Source organism: Rhinatrema bivittatum, chromosome 8 (assembly GCF_901001135.1).
Source record: "Rhinatrema bivittatum chromosome 8, aRhiBiv1.1, whole genome shotgun sequence".
NCBI lineage: Eukaryota > Metazoa > Chordata > Amphibia > Gymnophiona > Rhinatrematidae > Rhinatrema > Rhinatrema bivittatum.
The window spans coordinates 155,284,818-155,307,449 of NC_042622.1; the positions used below are offsets into that span (position 1 = coordinate 155,284,818).

The following is a 22,632-nucleotide window of genomic DNA, read 5'->3' on the forward strand; positions in this document are numbered from 1 at the left end:
TTTTTTTTTTTTTTTTTACATTTAATTTGTATTCTTTTACTAATCAGGGTCAGTGCAAGGGTATTAGGCACCCTAAGTGAATCTAACAGCTTTGTGCCCAGCCTTCCCCACACACAATTTCAAATTATGCTTCTATAGATCACTACATAGAAATGACACATCAGCAGAATACTTAACCTCAATCACACATGCAGAACACAGACAGACCCTCACTAAGTACAGAATAAAGTGATCATAAAGTAGTAATACAAATGTGCAGATAAAAACTGAACTGTAAACCATAACAGGCCAGACTATGTATACAGTACAACAAAGGAGAATCAGAAACATTGTACGTAATTCCTCATAAAGCATCAAACAATAAAATCAATAGAAGTAAAACCATACTATTAAAAAGAATATTTCAAAACAGCTGACAAAAAGAATACCATGCAACAATATAAAACTCATATAAGACCAATAAAATATTTCAAAACAGCAGACATATATACCACCCAATACTTAAAACTTAAAAAAAAAAAAAAGATAAAACCCCTGCTGTCCATACCTGGGATCCTTTGATTTCCAGATGCCCTGAAATTGTTGGGGATTAGCAGGGAAGAGGAGAGGGATTGTTGCTCAGTCTTTCTTCTCTCTCTCTCTCATATATACACGCATGTTGAATCACAAAATTTCACTCACACACATACACAGACAGATATACTCTCACAATCATATACACACACACAGTCATGCTCTCACACACATGTAGACACACAGACATACTCTCACACACAGAGACAAACATGCTGTCAACAAACATAGAGACAGATATGCTCTCACACACATATACACAGACATACATGCACACAGACATGCTCTAACATGCAAACATAGTCACACAGTTCCCTGTATGTACCAGGATCAGTCCAGACGGTGGGTTATGTCTCCCGTCCAGCAGATGGAGTCAGAACAAAGCTTCGGAGAGTGCTGCCACATAAGCCAGTGCACCCTCAGAGAAGTCTCAGTATCTTTCTGACTCCAGCAGATGTGAGTAGGGGAGCCTTAGCTCCCCTTCGGATTTGACAGTCTTTCTTTGGCTCTCTTTCTGTCCGTTTGTTCTCTTTTCTGTGGATCTCGTACCCTGGGCCTTTGCCCATCTACGCCCCTTACAAAGGGCTCTGCTCTCGCGCTGGAAGCCGGTCTCACAGGATTACCAGCTTGTCCTTCCACTCCTCCAGTTTGCCAGGGACAGCTTTCTCTGGTGGCTGGACCTGCGTCATCAGGCGCAGGGCATGCCCCTCGACGTGCGAGAGTGGGTAGTAGTCACCACGGATGCCAGCCTGTCCGGCTGGGGGGGCAGTCTGTCAGATGAGATCTGCACAAGGTCAGTGGACGAAGACTCAAAGCGCATGGCCCATCAAACGCTGTTCTTCCGTTATTTCATATTAATACATAAACTAGCATGGCGTCACATAATCATGTTATAATGCTAGAGATAATCTCCAGAGGTTGGCTTCCAAGCCCCCTATTCTCTGTATATACCTTTCCACCTTGGTTTCTCCCATTCTTCATTTCCAGTCCCCAGTTGCTCGCCCTTGTTATAATGTAACTTTTACTTTTACTTCTCCTACTCTGTCTCCTCTATTTGATGTTTTGACTTGTTGTTGTTAAGAGCTTTTGTTCTATGTAAACTGAGTTGATTTGATCTGTATCAAGAAAGTCAGTATATAAAAACCCTAAATAAATAAATAAAATAAAATAATAAGAATAAAAAAATGCTCTGCTTTCCATAGCTGGAAATGTTTGATTTCCAGGTGCCCTGAAATGTTGTGAATTAACAGGGGGGGACGGGGGACTTTGCGTGCAACTTTCTTCTCTGTCACACACACGAGCACTCTGTCTCACGCAGGCTCTCAATCGCACACATATACACATGCTCTCTCTCTCACGCACACACACACACACATATACATATACAGGCTTTCAATTACACATTTACACACATGCTCTCTCTCTCACACACACACACACACACACATACAGGCTTTCAATTACACATTTACACACATGCTCTCTCTCATACACACAGGCTTTCAGTTACACACTTGCATACATGCTGTTGCTCTCAATCACACATATCCATGCTCTCTTTCACACACATGCTCACTCACTCTCTCTCCCCAGCAGCAGCCTCCTCCCCTTCCAACCCTTGCGGCCTCAAGAAAGGAGTCCCATCGGCTGCAGGGGCTGACGTTGCTCCTCTTTTGGCTCCGGGCTGTGATGCTCTTCTCCTTCGGGCCGATGTTCCACGCACTTGATCTCTTCTTCCCGCGCGCGTGTGGCCACTGCACACCACTTCCTCTTCCGGGCCGTGGGTGTGGGAAGAAGAGATCATGCCGCTAGTGCCACTGAGAGCGTGCATCTTCCAGCCCCCCCCCCCCCCCCCGCTGCGTTCCACCCGGGCTATCAGCATTTCAAGCCCAGGCGGAGGAAGAGTTTGGGGCCAGCAGAGGACTGGGAAGTGTGGGCGACACGTTGGTTGAGAAGCGCTGCTGTAGGCGGATGTGGGCCGCTGCCTCTTCTGCCGCTGGGCAGGATGGGCTCCACCTACAGCCTGGCGCCCCGGGGGCTTTGGGCCCTCCTCACCTCGCCACTGAGGGAATTGCAGTAGTCTAGATAACTCAGAAGCACTAGATAACATGTTTAAATCGGACCTCGTCAGAAAAGGGGCCAGTGTACGAATCATTTGCAGCACATAGTTAGAAACCTGTTTTAGATACTGGCTTAGACGTGGTTAAAGAATCATCCAGCTTCATCCCAAGAATTTGAATCTCTTGAACTAAAGGTACAGGAACCTTGTTCACTGAGGGAGCTAACTGAATATTAGACTTACATTTCCCAGACCAGTTTTGGGGGTTAACCGGAAGCTCATGATCATGCAGCCAACCTCCTGTTTTGTTTAAGCCAAGGTTGAAATTATCCATATTGGATGTTGAATCTGAATCAGAAGCGGCAGTTCCCTGAACACCATCTGCCTGTACATAACCATGAAAACCTAGGCCTTGGATCAATTTTGGGAGAGGGTTGAAAAAGAAGTTGAAAAGCAAAGGGAATGAAATAGAACCTTGGGGAGCATAACAATGATGTAAACCATTTTAAAAGCAAAACCCCCAGATTCCAGGATCCGGAAGCCATGATAAAATAGTCCGTGGCTTAACCGTGCCAAAAGCTGCGTTCATGTCAATTGAAACTAAAATCGCATCTTTTCCTTTGTCCAAATTCAGTCTAATGCCATTAGTCCTAGATAATAAGGCAGTCTCTGTACTGTAACCTTTCCGAAATCCAGATTGCCTTGGAAGATGGGCAATAGTCTTTTCAGCAAAATCATTAAGTTGTGCAAATAAGACTTTCTCAGGTGCTTTCATGAGAAAAGGTGCTGTAAATTCGAGAGGCCAATAATTCTTAGGGTCAGAAGGATCTAAGGAATTTTTATTTAAAATCGGATGAACCAAGGATAGCTTTAATATTGATGGGACAAGCCCTTGAGAGAGAGAGAGAGAGAGAGAGAGGCATTAATAATATACAGTACATAGGCGGTCCAGAATGACCTAAATCCTTACTTTGACTAAAATTGAGGGCATTGGATCTAATTTGGAATATGACTTGCTCATAGAAGTAGCAAGGAATTTTTCCATACTAACAATAACAACTGGATTAAAGGCTTTCCACTGAGTTGAGCCACCTAAACCTGTTTTATTGGCAGTGTTGATAATAGGACTTGAAATATCATCTATAGTCTTGTTTTGATAGTTTAGAGCAGAAGTGTTACCTATACAGGGAGATAAATGACTGTGAGGAACGTGAACCTTGTTTGTGGTTAGTGCAGCCTAGTGGGCGAACCTCCTAGGCCCACCCTGACAGCTGGCGAACGTGCCCTGGGACAGGACTGGGCAGGGACTTCACCTTTATCAGCGCCTTTCCCCGTAGGTTGAGCCCTTGGGCTCAGGGGGCCAGCAGGACGTAAGCGATTGGTCCCATAGGGCAAGGAGTAAGAGAGAATCCGGTGCCAAGCTGAGGTCTGGGCACCGGGAACAATCAGAGAGACACCGGGTACAGGCCAAGGGACGGGGCAGACAGCAAGCAAAGTATAATCCGGTTCCATAGCAAGGATCAGGGGAAGGCAGAAGGGTAGTCCAGGTCCAGGCAGAGGTCAGATCCAAGAAGTTAGTCCGAAGCAAATGCAGGAAGGAGACGAGGAGGGCAGACTGGGGAAGCAGGGCAAGGCAGGAGGTTGAACGGGGCGAGGACGAGGCAGGCTGGACGAGAAGGGAATGTCAGTCAGTTTCTGGAGGATTGAGGATCCTGTGCCTGTGCTTTCTCTCTCGTCCCGTGCAGCACACGTCCGCCAGACGATGACCCGCTTCTGGGAGGAGCACTCTCGCCATGCCACAGTGGAGGAGATGATGCTGGACTCCAGTGCCTGGACCCTGTCACAGGAGGACAAGCCCGAGATCATCTCTCTTCTGCCCCAGGTTGATGGAAAGGATGTGCTGGAGCTGGGGGCTGGCATCGGGTAAAAACCCACACTGGCTTTTCATTGGTTGTTTGGGGTGGGCTTGAGGTGGAGGAATTAATGGGTGTGCAAAAAGCAATCAAGAGAGAGAGAGAGAGAGCGAGCAGATTTTTTTCCCAGGCAACAAAAATTTCCTGAAAAGCTGGGAGGTTTTGGATTGTGGGAAGGTAAGAAGGGAACCAGCAGAAGAGTATCAGCCTTGCAAAGGAGTCAATCATAAGGCAGTTGACTTGCAAGAGTAACCAACTGTAAAGCTGTCCCAGGTCGGGTCGCTTTGGCAGGGGAGGGAACGTACACTGGGTTTTCTCTGTTTTCCTCTCTGTGGGTTCACTTCCAGCATTCAGTGGTTTTTGGTTATTTCTCACATGATGGGCGAGGGGGCTCCTGGGAAGGTCACATGTACTGTCCACGGCATCAGCATGAGGGTGGCACCCGCCAGGGTTCTTATTGCTTGTTTCTCTCTCTTTGACCCCCTTGTGCCATGGCAGTCGCTTCACGGGACACCTTGCCAAGCTGGCCAGCCACGTGACGGCCGTGGACTTCATGCATAGCTTCCTGGAGAAGAACAGGGAGGTGAACGGCCACCGGGGCAACATCACGTTCCTGCAGAGCGATGTGGCTACCCTGGAGCTGCCCAGCCACAGGTGAAAAAGGGTCCAGCTCTCAGCTACGCAGGCTCTTTCGTCTTCTGTTACTGAGGATTCTGCCCCTGCGAGACCTCTCTCCTTACTCTTCCATCTGGCTTTCATCAGAGATCCCCCCCACCTCTCCTTTCCTCCCCCCACCCCCTAGCCACTTACTGCACCCCATCTGATTTTCCTGAGGGATCCCTGCCTCTCCACCCTCCCCCCATGACCTTGCTCCTTACTGCACCCCATCTGACTGTCATCAGGCATTCTCCCCTTTTTCCCAGCTTCTTTTTCTTGGCCTCACCCAGGCCAGGCACTTTGGTGCCCCCTTGTGACTGAGTGAAGGCCGCTAATCCCTCCAGCCCTGCTCCATATTTAGAAACAAGGTGTCATCGTAAAAGCAGCATTTTACAGAAGCATAAGCCAGGAGTGGATCCCATGTCTCAGGATTAGTAGCAGAGATGATTCTAACTGCTGGCTAACCTCAGATTTCTCTAGAGATTGAGTCTATGATATTTTGCTTTCTACACCCTTAAGAAGATTTTGTCCTAATGCTGAATGCTGCATCTCGCTGTGTGTTTTTCTTGTGTCCCATTTCTAGCTTCGATTTTGTCTTCTCTAATTGGCTCTTCATGTACCTGACGGATGGGGAGATCCTGCAGCTGGCAGAAAGGATCCTGGGGTGGCTGCGACCCGGGGGGTACCTCTTCTTCCGGGAGTCCTGCTTCTTCCAGTCTGGTGAGTACCTCTGAGACCTAGGCCGGTGGATAACCACAGCTGACCACAGGCAGGTGTTGAGAGGAAGGGGGTCTTAGGCTATATCCATGCACAAACTTCAAAGCAAATGCTAAGGTCCCCCTCCTTCCTCTCCCATCCTGATTCTTATATCATTCATGGGGAGATGTTACATGTTTTACGAAAGTTCCTTCTGCTTAGACATCTCCGCTATCATGACACTGGATAAATCTGGGGTGCTGCAGTGCTGATCATCATCGGTGTTCCCGCCTTCCATGCAGGGTCACTGATACACGTAAAGCATGAATACAACAGATCTTCTTCAGAGCCTTATGCAGGCATTGCACCGATACATGTAAAGCATGAATACAGCACAAACAGCTGATACATGGTCCTGTATATCTAAAAAAAAAAAAAAAAAAAAATTGGAATGGCATACTCCCAACTGCCAGCTATGATCAAGCACCTTCCCTGTACTTACCAGGATCAGTCCAGACGATGGGTTATGTCCCCCGTCCAGCAGATGGAGTCAGAACAAAGCTTCGGAGGGTGCTGCCTCATAAGCCAGTGCACCCTCAGAGAAGTCTCAGTATCGAGAATATCAAAGCTATATAGAAAGAAGGATAGATCAAGCTACAAAACCACTGATGTCTATGAATAGAAATCTATACGTAACAGATAACCAAAACTGGTGTCAAGAGTGAAACTTGCAAACAGCACTCTGAGAAACAGCCCCTTAAAACATAGAGGTTAACAGCTGAATAGAGTGAAACAGATTCGCAAAGTCATAGGGAAGTCGAGCAGTAAACCCCAATCTCCAAATTTCTTAGGGAGGGCATCTGGACTGATCCATGGTACTACAGGAACGAAAATTAGCAGGTAAGGAATAATTTTCTTTTCCTTGTACGTACCAGGATCAGTCCAGATGGTGGGATGTACCCAAGCTTCCTTACAGAGGGTAGGCCCCTAAAAGCCCTGCTCGAATGACACTGTCGCCAAAGTAACCGGAGCTGTAAGTGATAGTGCTGTGCGAATGTATGTAAGGATTTCCAGGTCGCCGCACGACATATCTCCTGAGCAGAGACAGCCTGGCTTTCCGCCCAGGTCGCCGCCTGGGATCGGAGAGAATGAGCCTTGACCTCCAGCGGGGGGTTGTCTACCCACCCCAATCGTCTCCTTGAGCCAGCGAGCGATGGTTGTCTTTGTCGCTTTGGAACCTCTCTTTGGTTCCGACCAGAGGACAAAGAAATGATCTGAAAGACAAAAATCATTGGTGACCTCCAGGTACCGAATCAATATGCGCTTACCATCAATTTTTCGAAGATCCCGTGCGTCATCCGCGGAGAAGGAGGGTAATTCTACCGTCTGATTCAAGTGAAAAGCCGAAACCACCATGGGCAGGAATGAAGGCACTGTGCACAAGGAAACACCGGAGTCGGTGAAAAGGAGGTAGGGTTCCCTGCATGATAAAGCTTGTAGTTTATTTATCCTTTCAGCATAAACAGTTCAAGTGAATACTACAGAAATTAAGCAGAGCAAAGAAAAAACAAAACCATGTTCCAAATCTTAAACCCCCCCCCCCCCAAAACAAAACAAAAACAAGTCCACAATAATCTTAAGAAGATCAAAACTACATAATCAAAAAGGTAATTCAATACAAAGCGGTAAAAAAAGGGGAAGGGATGATAGCTCACATCTAGCCTATTGCACTTCCTAAGCAGATCTAAATCCACTGTCCTACTGGCAGAAGACTCAGACTGTTCTTTGGTGCTCAAAAGAGCCGTAAGCCGAGATGGTTCAGAAAAGGTGTACCTAAGAAACTGATATTTAATCACACGTTTTCCGGGAAATTTCAAAAGGAAAAGCTGGTCACAACAGCAAAAACTGCCACCTTCTTAGCAACATCTGGAAATATCCTCATTTCACAAATAAAGAAAGTTAACATGTCTGTACTTGAATAAAAGCTGTAGGAGCCAGCCTCCATCTGAATCCAGCGCCAAGCAAATCAGTAAAGTAGAAGGTACCACCTGTTCAGAGTCTGATTTTTCTTTAGAAAAAAACAGTCAAATCCAAAGTATCCATATCTTGGGAAGGATTCAGTCGCTGTTTTTAAGTTGGAGCAAATAATATGCTTAGATATCAGTGGAATATCTTTTTAAAATTTCCAGCAGATATCTTGTAAATATGTCAGCTGAAGAAATGGAGGGGAATTTGGGGAAGTACCCTTGGTCCTGGTTTCTGATCTTCGGAGGGGCCTGTTCACCTCTGGTTGAGCTCTTGGGTTGTGGTGATATTTTTGGAACGAGTGAGATCCCAGATGGTTTGTGTGGCTGACAGAGAGAAAGTTTGAGCTTGTTTCAGGGTGGTTGATTCAGGCTTTGGTTGTAATTTAATTTTTAGCAGGTGTTTTTTAATATTTGTTACTGTATTCATGTTTTTTGTTTGTTTTTTTTGTGGTGTATCCATTCATTACATTGGTTTTGTCTTTTGGTTGGTAATTTTAAATTCCCTGTACGTACCTGGATCAGTCCAGACTCCTGGGTTTTGCCTCCCCTCCAGCAGATGGAGACGGAGAAGTTTTTGACTGACACTGCCAGTTAAGTTGAGGTGCCACCTGCAGTCCCTCAGTATATCTCTGTCTCCAGCAGATGGTGGAGGTGCAAACTCCTGCAGTCTGAAATAAAGAAAAAGAAACCAGTCAGATTTAGAAAGAAGACTCTACAGCCTCCCAGGAGGCAGCTAGGTCCTGGTCGACCCATCCCCATTGGTAGTAGAGGCACTCGAGAAGAGGGTCAGAGACCTTGTAGCTCACCCCTTTTGTATACCACTTTGGGTAATTGTTTTGTTAAAGGCTGAGAAAGTGGTTTAAAAAACTATAAATAAATAAACTAATTAACTTATGGAAGGAGGTTTTTAAAAACAGGGGTTGAGGCCACAATAAAAGATGAATGCCTTTTATTCTCTGAGATGTGTAAAACCTTGTAATCTACGGTGCTGTGTGCACCACGGGCTCTATACTCAGAAGCAGTAGGCTTGCTCTTAACGAGTGGGCTGTGTGTTTTTCTTATCTCTGGAACAGGGGACTGTAAGCGAGTCTTCAATCCCACACTGTACCGTGCACCTGCTGACTACAACCACCTGCTCACCTCTGTGGGGCATACGGCTGACACAGGACACAGTAATGGCTTTGAGATTGTCATGTCTAGATCCATTCAGACATACATCAAGGTAAAGACCTGTGCTGCAGGAGTGCTGTGATAACAGGGCATGCAGGAGTGAGGTGCATTGGTGGAGCTCTGTATGCGGGGGGGGGGGGGGGGGGGGGAAGAAAGGGGTTCCCAGAACTGGAATAGCAGGGAGTGTGCTGCAGGCAGGAGTGAGGTACATTGGCAGAGCTGTGTGTGGGGTCTTAGTTACTGGAATAGGAGGGAGTGTGCTGCAGGCAGGAGTGAGGTACATTGGCAGAGCTGTGTGTGGGGTCTTAGTTACTGGAATCGGAGGGAGTGTGCTGCAGGCAGGAGTGAGGTACATTGGCAGAGCTGTGTGTGGGGTCTTAGTTACTGGAATAGGAGGGGGTGTGCAGGGCAGGAGTGAGGTGCATTGGTAGAGATGTGTGTGAGGGTTTCAGTATTGGAATAGCGTGGGGTGCTGCAGGGCAGGAGTGAGGTGCATTGGTAGAGCTGTGTATGTGTGTCTCAGTACTGGAATAGCGGGGAGTGTGCTATAGGCAGGAGTGAGGTGCATTGGCAGAGCTGTGTGGGGTCTTAGTATTAGAATAGGAGGGGGTGCTGGAGGGCAGAGGTGAGTTACATTAGCAGAGTGTATGTCGGGGAGGGGTCCATGGTGCCACTACTTATCATTTCTGAGGTGCTACCAGATGCATGCAGTGCTGTAAAAATACACATGAGAGAGTGTTCCTGCTGCAGGGAGCTTAAAGTAAAGTTAAACAGGAGGCTTCAGGAAATGTTCTTATTATAGAGACAAGCTGGGGGATACCTGAATGAAAAACAAGATTTCAAAATCCCCCCGCTCCCTGGCTGAATTTTGTCTGGTTTTCTGGAGGCGGGGCTTAATTTTATCCAGCGAGTGTAGAAATTCAGCGCTATGTGACTAAACTTAGTTGACTGAGTCTGGTGAGAAAAAGAGCTGCCCTAAAGTTACCCGATTATTTAATTGTATTTTTCTATTCTACCTTTCATGACTGGTCAGCCACTTCAAAGCAGATTACATTCAGGTAAATATGTCCCTGACTCTAGAATACTCACAATCAAAGTCGTACCTGAGGCAATGGAGGGTAAAGAAACTTGCTCAAGATCACAAGAAGTAGCAGTGGGATTTGAACCCTAGGTGGCTATTCCACAGGTAATTTTAGCTGGGTATATTCAGTGGCAGATTTTACCGGAAAGGTACCACCAAATATGCCTTCCCGCTGAATATCTACCTTCCAGTGTATACAATTTAAAATCAGCCTCAAAAAGGTAGATTTTGAGGTGGGATTTGAATATGGCCAGAGAGGGAGCACAGGGTACCACCTCAGGAACACCATTATAATCCTACAATGCAGGGTAATTCCAGTTTCTTTATAAAGAAAATATTTACTTTCTTAGCATTCAGGTAGGTGGAGCCACGACCAGTGGGTTATGCAACTCTACCAGCAGATGGAGACAGAGCAAAGCTGACATCACAGTATATGTACCCCTGCAGTGACATTAGCCCTCCAGTATTCTCTGTCTCCAGCAGATGGTAGATGTGCATCTCCCTACTGGGACTGCATTAAAAGTGTTTTGTAGAAGGAGAAAAGAAAAAAGAAGTTTCCCTGTACGTACCCGGATCAGTCCAGACCATGGGTTGAGCCTCCTGTCCAGCAGATTGAGACAGACCAAAACTGAAAGAGTATCCTATATCAGGACAGAGCCTACCCTGCAGCCCCTCAGTATTTGTCTGTCTCCAGCAGATGGATCAGCTCATCCTGCGGTTCCCTGATCTCGGCTAGTCAGTCACTTTTTTCCTGTTGGGTACTTTTGTCTCTAAAAGATCAAGCAAGTAGTAATTTATTTCCAGTGTTTTTTGAAAAAAAAAAAAAGAAAGATTTAATTTGTGTGTGTCGAAAAAGAAGTTTATTGCCCCGCTCTCCTGTGGTGATACTTTATGGTCCCTCCCTCAGTCGAGTTTTCCTGAGGTGATATATTTTGATCCCTCCCTCAGATGAGTGCCTTGGTCCAGTAGCTGGTTTCTGCTGGCGTGGACTTAGCTGTAAAAATAAATAAATAAAATAACAGCTGAAAGGGAAGCGGGTGCAGGAAGCCGAGCATGGCGGTAAAGGTCTATAACCTCTCCCCCCACAGCTGGAGACCGATGTTGTGCTCGGCCGGGTTGGGCTGAGCTCAGGTTAAAAAAAAAAAAAAGAAAAGAGGTAAGGGGGAGTTGATTTTAGGGATTCCTCTCCCTTCCGGTCTCTGTGCTCGATGCACCAATCTGACATCTGTTCCTGCCTCCGGGCAAGCTTGGGGAGTCGGGCAGCTTGGCGGGTTGAGCAGCCTTCTGAGCTAGGCCCTGCTCTCAGGCTTAGATTGTTCTCCGTGTGGTAGGCTGTGGCAGCATTCGCGCATTTTTTTCTGTGCATAAGGCTGCCCTATTCGGTAAATCGGTTCAAGCTTACACACCCGGCTGTGTGTCTGGTTGTGCACCTAGCTGGGCGCTCATTTGTGCGCATAGGGGCGCCTAGGTGGACGCTCAAGTTGCATACGGACAGTGAACGCTCGGGTGGGCGCTCAGTTTGTGCATGTACCTGAATAGTGTATTAGGTGCCTATCTTTTGAGCATCTAATTTTTTTTCAGTGCCTATTGTGAGCACAGCTGGACACACAGTTCTCGGACGCTTCTTGGAGCGTACTGAAAACTCTAGAGCGTACTGAAAACTCTAGAGCTGCATGCCATATTCGGGCATCTCAGCCTGATGTTCCCTCTAACTTGTGTCAGCACTGTTGGGAGGCTCAGGGAGAATTGTCTCCATCTGATTTTGCTAAGCCCGGTCCTTCCCAGCATGATGTGGGAATGGAAAAATTGCTGCCAGAGGTTTCATCAGTATATGGGGCTCCCCTAACTGGTTCGTCAGCGGGGGAAGGTAGTTCAGTGGTTTTGGCATGGACCCCTCTACCTTTTCTTGGGTGGAATTTCTCAAAGGCTGCAGTCCTTTCTTCAGGGGCAGTCATTGGCCCTGGCCAATCTTAACAGATCAGGATGACAGGCTGCAGTTTCCCGTGCGTCTGGTGCTGCAGATAAGCATCTGAGTACGTCTAGAACTGCTGCGGGTCATTCCAGTAGGACCCAGATGGCACGGATGATGAAGCCGATCTTTACTCCCTGGAGGATGAGGAAATTCCTCCAGGATTGGAGCTGTATAGAACTATGTTGTGTTTCTTTCATCGAGATGAGCTACTGGCTCTGAATTTTCAGACATTGAAGATAACTGGGCGTGCTGGGAGCTGATCCCATTTTGATCAGGGAGCGGTGGCTTGAGTCCTCCAGCACCTGGAAGCGTTGGGTTGGATAGTCAACCTGGCCAAAAGTCACTTGATTCCTTCTCAGACGTTGGTGTTCCTGGGGGCATGGTTTGAAACGAGCATGGGGAAGGTCTTTCTCACCAAGGAAAGGATTGTCAAATTGCAAGCTCAGGTTCGATCGCTGTTGGACAAGATGCTACCCAGAGTATGGGACCACTTGCAAGTGCTCGGATCTATGGCTTCCACCTTGGAGTTGGTGCCATGGGCGTTTGCTCATATGAGGCTTCTATAGTCTACTTTACTATCCTGTTGGGATCCGATGATGGAACGTTTTCATTTGCCTCTCCCCCTTCTGGATTCAGCAAGAACAAGCCTGAAGTGGTGGCTTCAGCTGGACAAGTTGCAGAGGGGAGTAGACTTAGATATCCCGTCTTGGGCAATTGTTTCCACAGATGCCAGTCTCTCTGGTTGGGGAGCAGTCTGTCAGGAGAGATCAGTGCAGGGCCGGTGGTCTCCGGAGGAGGCCTCATGGTCGATCAACCGATTGGAGACCAGAGCGGTGCGCCTGGCTCTCCTGGCCCTCCTACCACTGATCAGGGGAAGAACAGTGAGGATGTTATCCGACAATGCAACTGCGGTGACTTACATCAATCGCCAAGGTGGGACCAAGAGCCGGGCAGTGGCCCAGGAAGCCCGGGAGTTGGTCTCTTGGGCTGAGCTACATCTGGAGAGTTTGGTGGCATCATACATCTCAGGTGTCAACAATTCGGAGGCGGATTTTTTGAGCCATCATTAGTTGGATCCCGGGGAGTAGGAGTTGTTGGACGAAGTGTTTCACCTCATTTGTCTCAAGTGTTCCACTCCTTGCAAGGACCTGATGACGACATTTCGCAATTCCAAGGCTCCTCGGTTCTTCAGCAGATGGAGGGAGACAGGCGCAGAAGTGGAGGATACTTATTTCTGCCTGGCCGGTGCATGTTCTCCTGTATGTCTTCTCTCCATGGCCATTAATAGGCAAAGTCGTGCGCCGCATAGAAATTCACCCGGGTAAGGTGGTTGTTGTAGCTCCGGAGTAGCTGAGACATCCGTGGTTTGCAGATCTGGTCAACCTAGTGGTGGACGGTCCCCTGAAGTTAGGGCACCTGCCGAATCTCTTGCATCAAGGCCCCATTTAATTCGATCAGGCCAATTGCTTTTGTCTAGCAGCTTGGCTTTTGAGATGGAGCGTTTGAGGAATAAGGGTTATTCGGATGGGGTGATAGCTCCCCTGCTCCAGTCCAGGAAGACCTCCACTTCATTGGCGTATGTCAGAGTGTGGGGGATTTTTGAGTTTTGGTGTCTTGAGCACTAAATGGATCCGCTTCAGGACTCTGTGGGGCATGTCTTGTCCTTTTTGCAGGACGGCCTCGTTAAGGGTTTAACACCCCTGCATACAAGTTCCTGAAGAATTCATTTACTGAAATTTAACTTAACGTATATATTCTGTTCTCTGGAGTTGCACGAATGCCCTTTTTGCGACTTCATGCTGTTGTTTCTGTTTACAGCAATAATGTAATGTAATTACCAATTGTTTTATTTTGTTTTTCTAATGGTTATTAATTGTTCTATATGTTCTATGTAAACCGCCATCCAGGCGATAGTTAGTCAGTTCCTTGTAAACCGGAGTGATATGTATATTATACAGGAACTTCCGGTATAGAAAAGCCAAAAATAAATAAATAAAATAAATAATTCCCTAAGAGTTCAGGTGGCAGCCCTAGGCTGTTTTCGTGGCAAAGTGCGAGGAGTTACCTTGTCAGCACATCCAGATATACTGCAGTTTCTCCAGAGAGCGAAACATTTGCAGCCTCCGTTCGGAATCCTTGTCAGTCCTGGAGTCTTAATGTCTTCTTGAAAGCTCCTTTTGAGCCTTTGAAGTGGGCGACCTTGAAAGACCTTACTTTGAAGGTGATCTTTCTGGTAGCGATATCTTCTGCCAGACGGGTGTTGGAGCTTCAGGCCTTATCCTGTAGGGATCCCTTTATGCGAATTATGGACTCAGGAGTGTCCTTAAGAACTGTCCCCTCTTTTTGTGCCTAAGGAGGCATTGTCTTTTCATTTAAATCAGTCGGTGGAACTGCCAACCTTTCCGGACTTGGGCCCTTCCACTCCTCAGTCCTAAGAGTTACTTAAAGAACATGCCATACTGGGTCAGACCAAGGGTCCATCAAGCCCAGCATCCTGTTTCCAACAGTGGCCAATCCAGACCATAAGAACCTGGCAAGTACCCAAACACTAACTCTATTTCATGCTACCGTTGCTAGTAATAGCAGTGGTTATTATCTAAGTCAACTTAATAGCAGGTAATGGACTTCTCCTCCAAGAACTTATCCAATCCTTTTTTAAACACAGCTATACTAACTGCACTAACCACATCTTCTGGTAACAAATTCCAGAGATTAATTGTGCGTTGAGTGAAAAAGAACTTTCTCCGATTAGTTTTAAATGTGCCCCATGCTAACTTCATGGAGAGCCCCCTAGTCTTTCTATTATCTGAAAGACTAAATAACTGATTCACAACTACCCGTTCTAGACCTCTCATGATTTTAAACATCTCTATCATATCCCCCCTCAGCCGTCTCTTCTCCAAGCTGACAAGTCGTAACCTCTTTAGTCTTTCCTCATAGGGGAGCTGTTCCATTCCCCTTATCATTTTGGTAGCCCTCCTCGGTACCTTCTTCATCGCAATTATATCTTTTTTGAGATGTGGCGACCAGAATTGTACACAGTATTCAAGGTGCGGTCTCACCATGGAGCAATACAGAGGCATTATGACATTTTCCGTTTTATTCACCGTTCCCTTTCTAATAATTCCCAACATTCTGTTTGCTTTTTTGACTGCCGCAGCACACTGAACCGACAATTTCAATGTGTTATCCACTATGACACCTAGATCTCTTTCTTGGGTAGTAGCACCTAATATGGAACCTAACATTCAGCTCGATACAGTAAAGTTCAGTTGAAGATTTCTCGTCTGTAACGAGCTCGCTGCGCACAATTCGGACGCGTAAGGCAAACCAGCGATACAGTCTCCAGTTTTGCGCGACCGTAGCGCTTCTTAAAACAGACGCGTAACCCTTCCCGCACCCGGCATGTAAATGAACGAATTAGCTGTATAATGAAGGAATTAGCTATTCCCCTCCGATACCGTAACGGGCACTCAGGTTCTCTCATTAGTAACGTACTGTTTTGCCGCGGCCGTAACGTGTTAGTTTACCGCCTCCCCCTAGTAGGAGTTAGGACTGTGAGTCTAGTAACAAATCCATCGACACCGCTTAAGATACTCAAAAACAATAAAACACAATTTAAAAAAAAAGCGATACAGAGATGATCGAGAAAATGTAATGATGTGGGACACATAAAACCTGTCAGAAGAAAAAATAAAAAATTTTAAATACCTGTCGGAGGGCCGCGTGGGTCCAGGCGGCCGGCGGCGGCGGGAGCCGGGTGGTCACGTGTTAAATCTAGGCCGCGGGCGGGTGGGCGCCTGTTCCAGGCGGCAGCGGCGGCGGGGGGACACGCGTTAGTTCGAGACGGCCGGCGGGCGGCGGGTGGTCGCGTGTTAAATCTAGGCCGGGTCCGCACGGCGCGCATTCATTCACTGCCGGTGGGGGCTGCCGGAGGCAGCCCCCACCGGCAGTGAATGAATGCGCGCCTGTGCGACCCCTGCGATTCGGTGCTCAAGGCGTGACGTCACGGCATGTGACTGCCTTGAGCGCCGAATCGCAGGGATCGCACAGGCGCGCATTCATTCATCCAGGCGGAGGAGCCGGTGGCGAAAGCAGCCGGCTCCTCCGCCTGGATGAATGAATTCATTCACTGCCGGTGGGGGTTGCCTCTCCGGCAGCCCCCACCGGCAGTGAATGAATGCGCGCCTGTGCGGACCCGGCATAGATTTAACACGCGACCACCCGCCGCCCGCCGGCCGTCTCGAACTAACGCGTGTCCCCCCGCCGCTGCTGCCGCCTGGAACAGGCGCCCGCCCGCCCGCGGCCTAGATTTAACACGCGACCAACGCCGCCGGCCGCCTGGACCCACGCGGCCGTCTGAAACTAACGCGCGTCCGCCCGCCCCCCCCCCCGCCGCCCGGAACAGGCGCCCACCTGCCCGCGGCCTAGATTTAACACGCGACCACCGGCCCCCCGGATCCCGCCGGCCGCCTGGACCCACGCAGCCCTCCGACAGGTATTTAAAAATTTTGATTTTTACACTTCCTGGTACCTGTCATTTCAAATGTCATTTGAAATGACAGGTACCAGCGCACCCAGGTTACTGTATAGGCGCTGTATTAAGCGCCTATACAGTAAAATGGGTTACGCGGGCATAACCCTTCCCTACCGCTTTAAAGCCGCGGCATGCATTTGCATGCGATTAGAGGAGAGTATCGGGGAGTTAGTGAAGAGAACTGTGCGTGTGGGGAGGAAGGGTGCGCCTGACACTACCTCACTGTTTCTACCTCGACCTTACTGTATCGACCTGTAAGTGTAACGATAGCATGGGTTATTTTTCCCTATATGCATCACCTTGCACTTGTCCACATTAAATTTCATCTGCCATTTTGATGCCCAATTTTCCAGCCTCACAAGGTCCTCCTGCAATTTATCAAATTGGATAGAAAAAGGGCTCTCTTGCATTACTTAGAGGTGCTGAATAGTTTCTGCTTGTCTGATCATCTTTATGTTCTGTGGAGTGGCCCTAGACGGGGGCAGAAAGCCTCCAGGGCTATTATTGTGTGGTGGTTGAAGGAGGTCATTACCTCAGCATACATTACTCAGGGGCGTCCAGTGCTGGCCGGTCTTTGAGTGCATTCTTCCCGTTTGCAAGCGGCCTCTTGGCCGAATTTCAGCAAGTATTGCCGCAAGAAATCTGTAGAGCGGTTACTTGGAAGTCTTTGCACACTTCTGCCAGGCATTACCTTTTGGATGTCCAGGTTCCAGAGCCTGGCGGTTTTGGCAAAAGTGTACACCAAGCGGGACTCTCGCAGTCCCACCCACAGTAGGGAAGCTTTGGTACATACCAGCTCTCTGAACTGATCCGGGTGCATACAGGGAAAGGAAAATTAGTTTTTACCTGCTAATTTTCGTTTCTGTAGTACCATGGATCAGTCCAGAGTCCCACCCAGTTTGGGAAGGGGGGGTATTGGAGAGTCCGCTTGGTTGCCTGTTTTTCCCTGCAGAGCCTGCTTGACCACTTGTTGTTCCTATGAATAATGGCTCAGGTTCTCGTTAATCCTACACAGGATTTGGTGCAGGCAATGCTTGTTTTTCTTGTAAGATAGTTAATTGGCTTTTAAAGATTTTTGTATGGTTTTTGTATCTGGCTTGGGTACAGTTCAATACTGGCAGACTGCAGGTGGCACTTCGGGTTAAGTGGCAGAGTCAGTCAAAATTTCTCTGGCTCCATCTGCTGGATGGGAGGCAAAACCCAGCTGTCTGGACTGATCCATACTACAGGAACGAAAATTAGCAGGTAAGAACCAATTTTCCTTTGATGAGCCTATTAGTTATTCCCCTGGAATACTGAAAGTAAAATGTGCAGCCAAGATACAAAAAAAAAATTTTTTTAAATCTGCCTGCCGGTCAGCGGCTTAGAAAAATGGATGCTCAATTTTGCCAACGTCCATTTTTCTAGCCCATGGCTGTCAACGGGTTTGAAAACTGACGCCGGTAAAATTAAGCGGCGGATGTCGGACTTGCTCACAGCCACCTTTCTGCAAATAAGGAGGCGCTAGGGACGTGCTCTTGACCCTAGCACCTCCTTATTAGTGCCAAGTCTTATTTAAATACAGAATCTCGCGCCCAAGAGAGGTGCCTGGGCACGTGTTGGAGAGCGGGTGCTCAACTTGGAGCGCTGGCTCTCCCGCACCTTTTATTGAATCGGCCTGTTAGGTTGTAAAGCCTTCTAGGAACAGGAAAATACCTGCAGTACCTGAATGTAATCTGCTTTGAAGTGTCCAAAAATCAGAATTTAAATCATATAAATAAAAAAATAATAGAATATCAATGCGGCAAACCCAGGACTGGAGCAGCCTGTTGGGCTGACCTAGGATGAGAGGGTGACTCTGATTAGGACTGACGTGCATTGCCATTTTCCCTTTCGCTGGCAGATGAAGAAGAATCAGAATCAGCTATGTTGGCTGCTGCAGAAGGTTCCTCGCAACCACTTGGCCAACCAGGGCTATGAGACTTTCCAGCAGTTCCTGGATAACAAACAGTACTCCCGGCATGGGATCCTGCGATACGAGAAGATCTTCGGGGATGGCTTTGTCAGCACTGGAGGGCTGCAGACCACCAAGGTATGTGGGCCGCTTTAGTCAGGTCATGGGGCCAACACCAGTGAGCCTGCGAGAGCACAAGATGGGATTACTGGACGTTCCAGTCACCCTCCATTCTTCAGCTTGTCATTCGACACACAGTATAACCTGTTGTGTCAGCTTTTGCTCTCTCTACTCACCCCCTTGTCTTTCTCTCTCTCCCCTGGTACAGGAGTTTGTGGCAATGCTTAACCTGCAGGCCAGCCAGAAAGTCATCGATGTGGGCTGTGGAATTGGCGGCGGAGATTTCTACATGGCAAAGGTGTTTGAGGGGGGAACTGAAACCTCTGGGTTTCTGTCACACCAGGGTGTGCTCAGCACCACTCCTAAGGTGCCACAAGTCCACTTCTAGCCCCTTGAACTAAGATCTTGGTGTCCAAAGGGAGTATGCAGGTCATGTCCTGGTTTTGGCCCAGTATATTGTGATATTTATAATTATAAACTTCCCAGAGTGGTGGCTATTTCATTTGAAGAAGCAGGGGCTTTTGGCACTTTTTGCACTAATGGATTTATTGAGACCTAAGCTTTAAAGGGCAAAGGTCCACTTTGTCAGAAAGTCTGCAGTTGCTGCTGCTTCCCATGTGAAACAAGTAGCAGGTGAGGGAAGTGTCATGGGGTGGAGTAGGGGTAGGAGCTGTGCGGAGGGATTTGCTCACACCTCCTCTCTCCTCATGTTTTGGATGCAGGAGTACGGTGTAGAGGTTCTCGGCGTGGACTTATCCTCCAACATGGTGGAAATTGCGATGGAGCGCACCATTCAGGAGAACACATCCCTGGTAACTCTTTGACTTCTCCCACAACCTCCCCCTTCTCCATCTTCCACCTCAGAAGGCACAACCTGTGATTGCACTGGGGGACCCAGGTAGCTGCAGATCATTCGGAATTGGGCTGAGCCAATTCTGGGGTTACTCCCACTGCTTGCTGGGACTTGTAGTTCCAATTTTCTTTAACAGACAGAAAAAAGGGTTGAATTAGCACAGATTTGAAACCTGTAAGCAGTAATCACAATCAAGACTTCAGACCTAGCTGCTGTCCATTCACGCATCTTATGTAAACGTTCCTAATTCACTCATCTTAAAAGAAGTTGGAAAGTAACACCAGAAGCATGACACAGAGGGGTGTTTCTCTGCCTCTTGGTGAAGGAAAGTTGTGCCAGGCCATCACACAGTGAGGAGCCAGCATCAGCTATTTCCCTGGTGTAAGTGGACCTGGAGAAGAGGGTGACTCCTGCCCCAAAATCTGCTGAAGAAGAAAGGAAGCAGACAAAGAGAACTGCAGAACCCATTCCCTGTACGTACCCGGATCAGTCCAGACACCTGGGTTTTGCCTCCCCTCCAGCAGATGGAGACAGAGAAGTTTTTTCAAACAACCCTGGCATATATGCCAAGGTGCCACCCACAGTCCCTCAGTCTTTCTCTGTCTCCAGATGGTGGAGGTGCAAAACCCACAGTCTCTTCTGATTGCCTGATTGGAGAGAGTTATAGAATCAGGATTGTAGAATTAGAAAGTTAGGGGGTTGTATTCCTTTAATTTTCTTTAGGTAAAAAAAAAAGACAGAAAAAGCTCCCGACGACAAAGGATCTGTCAGTCTCCCAGGGGGTTGCTAGGTCCTGAGGGGACCATCCCCCCAGGTTGAGAGAGCTGCTACTAAGGGTTCTTATTAAAACTAATCGGAGAAAGTTCTTTTTTACTCAACGCACAATTAAACTCTGGAATTTGTTGCCAAAGGATGTGGTTAGTGCAGTTAGTATAGCTGTGTTTAAAAAAGGATTGGATAAGTTCTTGGAGGAGAAGTCCATTACCTGCTATTAAGTTCACTTAGAGAATAGCCACTGCCATTAGCAACAGTAACATGGAATAGACTTAGTGTTTGGGTAATTGCCAGGTTCTTGTGGCCTGGATTGGCCACTGTTGGAAACAGGATGCTGGGCTTGATGGACCCTTGGTCTGACCCAGTATGGCATTTTCTTATGTTCTTAAGGGTCGAGGACCTTGTACCCATCTGGAAGCAGCCCTGGGGTGATACCGGGGAGCCCGGCTCACTCACCCCAGCAGGAGCATAGCTGTTCCAGAAACAGGGACAGCGATCGGGCAAGTTTTTTACCATAAAAAAAAAAAGCCTTTTATTTTGTTAGCACGCCGACTCTCCGGTACTTTACTTTTGTTTCCTGCTGCACTGCGCCGCTGTTTTCGCGGCACCTTGGTATATAGGGCAGAGTTATTTTAAAACTTCTCTGTCTCCATCTGCTGGAGGGGAGGCAGAACCCAGGTGTCTGGACTGATCCGTGGTACTACAGGAACGAAAATTATCAGGTAAGAACCAATTTTCCTTTAGACTTTGCGGCATCCTGGGACTTCCATGTGTTGCTGTAGCAAAAGTGCCTGTTGTCAGGAGGTGCACATGTGACAGTGGGTGCACTCCTAAAGAGCTCTCTAGAATGGAGAGTGTATCTCACATTTTTTTTTTTTTAACGTCATGCTGGAATCAGAAATGGCTGAGCAGCATTGAGGCTGCAAAATGTAAAGGAGTTTCCTTGGAAAATGAAAATGTCACCTAAGTGAATAGGATTGTAGGTGGATGTGATGGTCCTGGCTTGAAGCCTTGATTGGTGCAAGTGCTTGCAAGCTTCAAACTTGTGCTAATTCAACCCCTTTTTGCATCAGTTACTATGTGTCTGATATATGTGCACTGATTTTTCTGTGCAATTTCTTTAACAAACTACACAGCCATAGATACAATGGGAAAGTAAAACCAGGGGCAGCTCTGCCTATCCCATGACCAGAATCAGGCTTGGGTTGTGGGATGGGCTGAGCTGCTCCTGTGTCTGTCTTCCTGATCTGCTCTCACAATGGCCGTCTGACGTTGCTGGCCAGGGTCCAGCTCTGGCCCTAATCTCCCAGTTTCCTGCTTGCTTCTGCAGGTGCAGTTTGAGATTGCAGATGCCACCAGGCGTATCTTCCCCGAGGCATCCTTTGACGTGGTCTACAGTCGTGATACCATCCTGCACATCGCTGACAAGGTGGCTGTCTTCCAGCGCTTCTACGTGAGTGCCAGGCGGGGGAAGGGGAGGAGATTGGGATTTTGGGAGTGGAGAGTTAAAACCATGGGGAGGGAGAACCTCAGCCACTAGAAGTAACAAAGGATTTTTCTCTCCCCTCCCTGTGATCTTCAGGCCTGGCTAAAGCCAGGTGGGAAGGTGCTGATCACAGATTACTGCTGTGGGGAGAAGCCCTGGTCTCTGGTCTTTGCCGACTATGTGAAGCAGAGAGGCTACATCCTGTACACCCCCCAGGAGTATGGGAAGGTGCGTATAAATGTCTGAATTCATAGCCTGGGTGGAGTGAGTGGACAGAATTTCTACCATGCCGCTGACCCCTGCCTACATGAGCACTGATGCTGGCACTGATGCACTTGTTCAAGCTGACCCTGCTGACATCTGTCTTACATGAGCCTGACTCGCTTGCCCATGCTGATACAGTCCGATTCCATTTCTGCCCCCCCATCTCATTCCCTCCTAGTTCCTGGAGCAGGTGGGCTTCATCAATGTACGGGCTGAGGATCGCACCACTCAGTTTATGGACGTCCTGAATATAGAGCTGCGCCGGACAGAGGACATGAAGGAAGAATTCATCCAGGTACGACTAGGGGGCAGGAGTGTCCTGGGGATAAGGCACCTTATATTGACACAAAGGATGAAAGGGGTGGGAGAAAAAAGAGACCATCGCTAACCATAAGACTTGTGGTTAACCCAGTGACTCCCAACTCCCAGTTCTGAAGGCCCGCCCCCCCCCCATTTATTTATTTATTTATTTAATCCTTTTTTTATACCGACATTCATGACAGTCATATCATATTGG

General features: G+C 47.8%; 1 protein-coding gene across 3 annotated transcripts in view; it reads left to right on the plus strand.

The window, feature by feature from the left end:
- LOC115096634 (phosphomethylethanolamine N-methyltransferase-like) overlaps nt 1–22,632 on the plus strand; it is a 46,257-nt gene that overhangs the window by 12,565 nt on the left and 11,060 nt on the right. For 2 of the 3 annotated variants that reach the window (XM_029611544.1, XM_029611546.1), the window contains 10 exons: nt 4,378–4,555; nt 5,044–5,199; nt 5,786–5,922; nt 8,999–9,147; nt 18,568–18,756; nt 18,947–19,036; nt 19,461–19,550; nt 21,696–21,818; nt 21,948–22,079; nt 22,294–22,410. In XM_029611544.1, the coding sequence (XP_029467404.1) occupies nt 4,378–4,555; nt 5,044–5,199; nt 5,786–5,922; nt 8,999–9,147; nt 18,568–18,756; nt 18,947–19,036; nt 19,461–19,550; nt 21,696–21,818; nt 21,948–22,079; nt 22,294–22,410 (1,361 nt within the window). Of the gene's footprint in view, nt 1–978; nt 1,367–4,377; nt 4,556–5,043; nt 5,200–5,785; nt 5,923–8,998; nt 9,148–18,567; nt 18,757–18,946; nt 19,037–19,460; nt 19,551–21,695; nt 21,819–21,947; nt 22,080–22,293; nt 22,411–22,632 lie in introns of those variants that run through there. The other variant, XM_029611545.1, reaches the window with a different exon arrangement.